Here is an 8,294-nt window from a genome sequence, read left to right as displayed (position 1 = left end):
TAGTAGCAACATTGTTGTGAAGCTTTAACATACAAACCATCGGGCAGTCAGACAGTACACCGGCATGCCTGAAGACCACAGCTAAGATATCTCTTTTTCTCTTCCCTCTATCGTTCCAGTGCTTTACCCTGCAACAGACTCTCTATTTTTCAAATGCACTTCCCATTGAAGTTCATTAGAGCTGGACTATTATTGCCCTGACAGAAGTATTTTGGTGGACATTTTAGTGAAAAGGGAGGTTGTTTGCAAGTTGTGTATTGTTATGTGAACTGTATTGAGGTGAGATGTACTAATGACATGTGGCTGAGAAAATTGTGGACATTTTTAAGGCCTTTGTTGTGTCTATGAACACCCCCCACATTCATACCCTCTGCACTCAGCCACTGGAAGATAATACAGATTATTGCAAGTCCTCTGTTGATGGCTGGGTTCTTTCTGGTATGAAGTTGCTGTTAAATTGCTCTGCCATTATTCTTGGTGGGGTTACCCCTGTGATGTGGGTTTAATATGGTGTGTATTCTCTCTCCACTGGCTATCTGGTGAACAGGCTACACTAGGCACTCTCTTCTGCTGATGTGTGTGGGTCTGGTAGTGGTTCTCTCTATTCTACTATTTTCCTTTCGGCATGGTTAATACCTGCCTGGCGCCCGACCAAAATCTTTCTTTACCCCTCTCAAATAAACATCGCTACAATACATTAAGTCTCTGCTTCTAGAATTAATGTGGTGGTCTTCCAACATGGCCACCAGGAGGCGTCGTACGTCAACTGCAAGCCCACTATACGTCAAGTCTCTGCTTCTAATGATATCTCTGTCTCTGAGTCATCTGTGTGTCTGTGTGACTGTTGTAGGTGTTAACTCTAGGGAATTATCAACAAAATGACACGGGTAGTTGTGGCTATGCTAACACAACAAGATTGCAAGCTTGTGTGCGTGTGAGAGATTGTTAGTGGTTGTTGTTAAACCATTTTCTGCAGCACAATATAAATCCTTCCTTGTCTCTACATGATCATCTTGTCCAGAGTATATCTCAACACTGTCCTCCTGCCCAGGGAATGGGACTTGCTATTTGTGATGATGGACAGGACACTATCAAACCAGGAAGATATAGATCATAGAGGGGAAGTGGAGAACAAAGACTAGCTGTTAACATATATTAAATATCATATGTAACAGCCCCAAGATAATTCAGGGAGTTTCCAGAACTCCTCCTTCCTTTCACCTTTCTGCTGATTTGGACCCTCTGTTTACTCCCAAATATACATCAACATGTTCAGGAGGTCCAAGACTACAAACATGGGTCATTATAATGTCCAGACAATAGATTTTAGACTACAAACTGCTCCAAGTGGATATTGAGGGTGGGTAGTCTTAACCAGTGAGGATGAGATGTTGAGTGACAGCTGTTTGACTGAAAATATCCACTTCACTCTTTTTGGACCCTTATATGATAACTGCAGTCAAATATGAGCATTTGATATTGTTTGTAACTTGACAACAAAGACTGACGGTCAAAGATGACTTAGTAACATCATTTGAGATCCTTTTATAACTCTACTACACTCATTGATCGGTGATACAGTCAACTCCTATACAGTGTATGTAATGGTAGTTTGGTAATGTTGAGAATTTTATCACCAGGACAAAATTAGAATATATTCTTTAGAATTATTTGAACTGGAATTTATGTTCATGCTCAATGTCAAGTGTACTAATTTCAAATTATATTTGATGTGTGAAACAAAATGAATAGTACACAGGAAGGTGCAATCAGGAAATAATTTAATTAATAAGATACTACAAACAAATACAATAATAGGTGCATTTGCATGCGTGTGTGTACGTGTATGCATGTGTGCTTGCGACAATCTGTGTACGGGTGTGTTTGGGATTGAGGCAGTGTGTGAGCGAGATCAAGACAGAGTTTGTGTGACAGAGAGAGAATGAAGAAGGAAGTTGTGTGCTCTGCAGGCTACAGTATGTTGTCATGATGTTAAACCACTTTCTCACAAATCCAGTTGAGTTTCCAGTAACATGGCATGTCATTCCATGCCTTAAGTGGAAAGATCCAATCTTTATGTATCTCAACACAGTCCTCCTCCCCACTAGGATCTCCACTATCAGGCTGATTGTCATTCCAGTACCTACAGGGTTAAACACAATCAGATATCATGGTTAATACCAGTACCTACAGGGTAAAAACAGTCAGATATCATGGTTAATACCAGTACCTACAGGGTTAAAAACAGTCAGATATCATGGTTAATACCAGTACCTACAGGGTTAAGTCAGATATCATGGTTAATACCAGTACCTACAGGGTAAAAACAGTCAGATATCATGGTTAATACCAGTACCTACAGGGTTAAACACAATCAGATATCATGGTTAATACCAGTACCTACAGGGTTAACAACAGTCAGATATCATGGTTAATACCAGTACCTACAGGGTTAAAAACAGTCAGATATCATGGTTAATACCAGTACCTACAGGGTTAAAAACAGTCAGATATCATGGTTAATACCAGTACCTACAGGGTTAAACACAATCAGATATCATGGTTAATACCAGTACCTACAGGGTTAATAACAGTCAGATATCATGGTTAATACCAGTACCTACAGGGTTAAAAACAGTCAGATATCATGGTTAATACCAGTACCTACAGGGTTAATAACAGTCAGATATCATGGTTAATACCAGTACCTACAGGGTTAAAAACAGTCAGATATCATGGTTAATACCAGTACCTACAGGGTTAAAAACAGTCAGATATCATGGTTAATACCAGTACCTACAGGGTTAATAACAGTCAGATATCATGGTTAATACCAGTACCTACAGGGTTAAAAACAGTCAGATATCATGGTTAATACCAGTACCTACAGGGTTAACAACAGTCAGATATCATGGTTAATACCAGTACCTACAGGGTTAATAACAGTCAGATATCATGGTTAATACCAGTACCTACAGGGTTAAGTCAGATATCACAGAACATCACAATCCTAAATAATATACTGACATTATTCAGCTAAATTCAACTTTGTTGAATACCACCATCAATGACAATGACCTGTAGGGATAGAGGTTGAATGCACTGAAAATTGGATCCTTATTGTCATAGTAGTTATCATCTCTTACTCGGTGGTCAGTGCTGGTGCACCAGTTCAGTATGAACAACACAGAGAATCAGTCCTTCTCCTTACACTGTGGTCAGTGTTTATTAGAGCAGTAGTGTATTACCTTGGGGTGGTCAATGTTATTATAGCAGTAGTGTATTACCTTGGGGTGGTCAGTGTTATTAGAGCAGTAGTGTATTACCTTGGGGTGGTCAGTGTTATTAGAGCAGTAGTGTATTACCTTGGGGTGGTTAGTGGGGTACCGTCCACCCATTTCCAAGTCCCCTCACTAACAGAGTCAGTCAGACCAATCCAGACTCTCTTCTTGAGTTTGAAGAGAAACTCCTGTTGTTGAGAAAGATAAGTATATATTCATATGTTTTCTCATATCTAACCCTGCAATGTCATTTCTTCTCTCTCTTTCTGTCTGTGTCTGTCACTCTCACTCTCTCTCACACACCTGTTCCTTATCACTGTTTATGATCACCAGGTGTGCTCCTCTCTTCAGACAGTCCTCTCTGCTCTCCTTCCAGGTTTTAGTCTCAGTAGACAGGAAGTACCAACTGGATTCAAACTTCTGCCAGCCTTCAGGACAGGTTTGTTCTACAAGATGAAAGCATGTATTTCCTTCAATGTATCACGCTGGACACTTAATGACAGAATACAGACATACAATAAGGTGCTTGGGATGAATGTTAACTCACTACAATTGGTAAGCTGGTCTCTCTCTTTAGTCAGGGTGTTGTAACTGGTCTGTAGCTGGTCTCTCTCTTTAGTCAGGGTGTTGTAACTGGTCTGTAGCTGGTCTCTCTCTTTAGTCAGGGTGTTGTAACTGGTCTGTAGCTGGTCTCTCTCTTTAGTCAGGGTGTTGTAACTGGTCTGTAGCTGGTCTCTCTCTTTAGTCAGGTTGTTGTTACTTGTCTGTAGCTGGTTTCTCTCTGTTGAGTTGTGATGACCAATGACTCCATCTGTTTAAGGCAAGAGTTATTCAAACATGTAACGACCAAACCTTTTATGGATAAGTATGATTAAGTAGGCTACTTAGGTCTCAGTAAAAACATACTAAACTTACAGTAGACAGACAGGCCTATGATCCCAGCCAGGAGGAGAACACACAGCAGCCCCAGACACACTGCAGCAACTCCAGAGGGTCTCCTCCACCACTGAACATGTACTGAATCACAAATAATTAAAGTAAGATCTGTGGTATTATGTTTGACTGTATCATCCAGGATTGGGACAAATAAAGGTCTAGTACAACAGGGTAATCTGTTTTAATGTATTGTGTGTGTAATTTGTGTCACATCTGCTCCTGCAACGCCCTCTACTGGCCATCTTGTGTCTCGACCTACCGCCTCCCCCAGTACTCTCTCCCGCTCTCTCTGTGTGTGTGTGTATGTTCATGTGTGTATGTTCATGTGTGTATGTGCGTGTGTGTGTGTGAGAGCATGAGTGCAATCTTACCTGAAGCAACAACTCCATCTCTTGGTCTAGGTTTGAAGGCTTTTACGTTGGCATATAATTGGCCATCAATGTCTGTGTTCTTCATTGCATCAGGCTCATCGTCTTCAACTCCATCTGAGTTTCCATAAACTCCCTCTGACATCTTAACACGCTTTTGGTCAAATTCAGTAACTTCTACTTTTGACCTCAAATCTAATGTATGTCTACACCTGTGTCTTCTCCCTGCACTGTCCTGCGTCTTCTCCCTGCACTGTCCTGCGTTTGTGTGACTTAGGGTAATGACTATTTCTTAAACAGTCATCCACTGTGAAGGGGAAACTGTCAAATCAACACGTCACTGGCCACCACATGACTCCCCCCACTATAGCTTCTAATGGAAATATGTTTTACTTGATTCAAGATAAAATATATGATCACTTCAATTATCAGATAAAAGATTGGACTTAGTAAATTTGCACATAGATCATAGATCATTACTGAGGCTTTGACACCCCAGCCTTCAAACAGAAGTCACGTGATGTCTACTCTGTGACCGGCCGTCGATGGCCATATAAGGGTATTTTTTTATCTATATGTGTGACATCAGTGTGAAGACTTATTCGGAGCTGGTGGGGGAAATCTTTGTCTGCATCTTTATCAGAGGTTTAAAAGGGGAACTTTAAGTGTGTGTGTGTGTGGCTGCGTGTGGCGTGCAGTGTGTGTGTGTGTGTGGCGTGCAGTGTGTGTGTGTGTGTGGCGTGCAGTGTGTGTGTGTGTGGCGTGCAGTGTGTGTGTGTGTGTGGCGTGCAGTGTGTGTGTGTGTGTGTGTGTGGCGTGCAGTGTGTGTGTGTGTGTGGCGTGCAGTGTGTGTGTGTGTGTGGCGTGCAGTGTGTGTGTGTGTGGCGTGCAGTGTGTGTGGCGTGCAGTGTGTCCTCTCATACTAGACATCATCACTTAACCATTCATCATGACAATCAACATGATAACTACTAGACATCATCACTTAACCAGTCAGTACTGTATCCAACCATTAAGCTGTAACTACTAGCCTACCTGATAGAGATATAGACATATTAGTCTATTGCCTTCATGCAATGCTACCTAGTGAACTATACATCTTAACATTAACAATGGCTAATGAGGGATATCTATGAACATTTTCCGTTTGTGTGTGTGTGTGCTCTTCACTCCAACGTCTAGTTTAGAGTGCCACAAAATATATCATCAAATATACCATCATTTACGTAGACTAGAGTTCCTAGAACAGCAAAGTTCTCACACAGAGACAGTAGTCTGGATTGGAACATTGATAGTCCCACTACTCTCCTTGGCCTGATGACCTGTAATGTACTACAACACAGGTCTGACCTACACCATCATTAGGATCTCCACTCAACCAATACCTGCAGTAGAACACAGAGTTAGACTGACCACTCTCTCAGAACCTAGAGTATGAACAACACAGATCATCAGTCCTACTTCTTCCACTGTGGTCAGTGTTATTATAGCAGTAGTCTCTTACCTTGTTATGTGAACTGTATTGAGGTGAGGTGTACTAATGACATGTGGCTGAGAAAATTGTGGACATTTTTAAGGCCTTTGTTGTGTCTATGAACACCCCCCACATTCATACCCTCTGCACTCAGCCACTGGAAGATAATACAGATTATTGCAAGTCCTCTGTTGATGGCTGGGTTCTTTCTTGTATGAAGTTGCTGTTAAATTGCTCTGCCGTTATTATTATTATTATTATTATTGTATGAGGTTGGTGTCTTCTGCTGATGTGTGTGGGTCTGGTAGTGGTTCTCTCTATTCTACTATTTTCCTTTCGGCATGGTTAATACCTGCCTGGCGCCCGACCAAAATCTTTCTTTACCCCTCTCAAATAAACACCGCTACAATACATTAAGTCTCTGCTTCTAGAATTAATGTGGTGGTCTTCCAACATGGCCACCAGGAGGCGTCGTACGTCAACTGCAAGCCCACTATACGTCAAGTCTCTGCTTCTAGTGATATCGGTCTCTGAGTCATGTGTAGTGTCTCTGTCTGTGTGACTGCTGTAGGTGTTAACTCTAGGGAAGTAACAACAAAATGACACGGGTAGTTGTGGCTATGATAATACAACAAGTTTGCAAGCTTGTGTGCATGTGTACGTGTGAGAGATTGTTACAGTGGTTATTGTTAAACCACTTTTTTCACATGGGTCATTATAATGTCCAGACAATAGATTTGACACTACAAACTGCTCCAAGTGGATATTGAGGGTGGGTAGTCTTAACCAGTGAGGATGAGATGATAACAGTAACCCCCGGGGCTCTCCTCTACATTTACAGTTTAGTCATTTAGCAGACACTCTTAAACAGAGCAACTTACAGGAGCAATTAGGGTTAAATGCCTTGCTCAAGGGCACATCGACAGTTTTTCACGTAGCCGGCTCGGGATTTTGATGCAGCACCCTTTCGGTTTCTGGCCAAACAATCTTAACTGCTAGAAGACCTGCCTCCCTCTCTCTTAATGAACCTGATTGGTCGAGGAGATTGAGTGACAACTGGTTGACTGATTGAAAAGATCAATTTCAATTCCCTCCTTTTGGGGCCCATATAGGGAAACAACAGTCAAATATGAGCATTTTACATTGTGCTTATCTGTAACTTGACAGTAAAGATCCTAGATCTGTACCTAGGGAAATCTTCCCCCAAAGTGTGACCGGCCACCAATGACCATAGAGGTCTTTGTTCTATCTATGCTGACTGTGAAGAATTACTCAGAATGAAAAAGCAGAAGCTCTGACAACATCTCCATAGTTTCAGATTTAAGGGAAATTAAAGAATAAAAACCCTTCACATGTTTTATGACAAAATGTTAATATTTCCACCCTGTCTTTCAGTACAACATAACATAAACATACTGGTTACATCTAATGACACAACTCTCTCTGCACTGATTCCACTGTTCCACATGACATCTACCTACATTAACTATTATACAACTCTACAGCTCTATTCTATTCCACAGGAGGAGAGAAAGCATCACACAGATCCTTAGATACAGGGACAGAGTCAAAGGTGGCCCTCTGGTGGACGGAGTACTAACTACAAGTACAGCTGTAGTGTTGGTGACAGTTGGTAATAATTATGGACTTAGCCTTTAGAATGGAAATGGGGTCCTGGGATGTAGAGCTCACATCCACCCCAACAGAGTTCTTCACTGAGCCCAGACACACACCTACGTTGCCTGTCCTGTCCACTACCACCAGTTCTACCTTTGAACAGCAGTTGGAGCTGCAGTCCACAGGGTCATTTTTTTCGGCCCTGGGGCCTACCGCCCTAGACATGTTGAGGGTCCCGTTGCCCTGGCATAGGGTGATGCAGACGATGCCTGTCTCATTGACACCATCAGTGAGGTTGGCAGAGCGCTGCCAGTTTGAGGAGCTGCATGCTAACGGGCAGTCAGAGGAGAGTCGGGTATAATAAGAACCCGTTGTTATCAAGGTAATCACGTGTATATCTGGGTTGCATCCGGTTTACTCAGCCCACCATCACATGCACAGTAGCACTCAGTGCTCCCTGGGAGCAGCGCGAGCAGTGATGTCGTCATTACGTCATCCAAAAACATGGAAGACATTGGATGAATTTCCTTCTTTTTTTAATATATTTTTTAATCTGCCTCTGATAATTGTCCAAATAATTCAATGGATATTTTGTGCACAAAGGTGATGACTAAAGTG

General features: G+C 41.9%; 2 protein-coding genes across 3 annotated transcripts in view; one reads left to right on the top strand and one right to left on the bottom strand.

Annotated features, from left to right (window-relative positions):
* LOC109876142 (C-type lectin domain family 4 member M-like) overlaps positions 1 to 8,294 on the top strand; it is a 223,449-nt gene that overhangs the window by 70,129 nt on the left and 145,026 nt on the right. The window lies entirely within an intron of this gene.
* LOC109876378 (C-type lectin domain family 4 member E-like) overlaps positions 1,765 to 8,294 on the bottom strand; it is a 28,613-nt gene continuing 22,083 nt past the window's right edge. Inside the window, exons 1-6 of one of the 2 annotated variants that reach the window (XM_020468800.2) lie at positions 4,589 to 5,058; positions 4,197 to 4,298; positions 3,829 to 4,092; positions 3,585 to 3,727; positions 3,366 to 3,469; positions 1,765 to 2,143 (exon numbers count right to left, since the gene is read on the bottom strand). In XM_020468800.2, coding sequence (XP_020324389.2) covers positions 1,993 to 2,143; positions 3,366 to 3,469; positions 3,585 to 3,727; positions 3,829 to 4,092; positions 4,197 to 4,298; positions 4,589 to 4,730 — 906 coding nt within the window. In that variant the 5' untranslated portion in view covers positions 4,731 to 5,058 and the 3' untranslated portion in view covers positions 1,765 to 1,992. Of the gene's footprint in view, positions 2,144 to 3,365; positions 3,470 to 3,584; positions 3,728 to 3,828; positions 4,093 to 4,196; positions 4,299 to 4,588; positions 5,059 to 8,294 lie in introns of those variants that run through there. The other variant, XM_031814923.1, reaches the window with a different exon arrangement.

The sequence above is a fragment of the Oncorhynchus kisutch genome, unplaced genomic scaffold, assembly GCF_002021735.2.
Source record: "Oncorhynchus kisutch isolate 150728-3 unplaced genomic scaffold, Okis_V2 Okis07a-Okis12b_hom, whole genome shotgun sequence".
Classification (NCBI taxonomy): Eukaryota; Metazoa; Chordata; class Actinopteri; order Salmoniformes; family Salmonidae; genus Oncorhynchus; species Oncorhynchus kisutch.
Note: the sequence above shows the minus strand (reverse complement) of the source record. Positions and strands in the feature narration are given on the sequence as shown.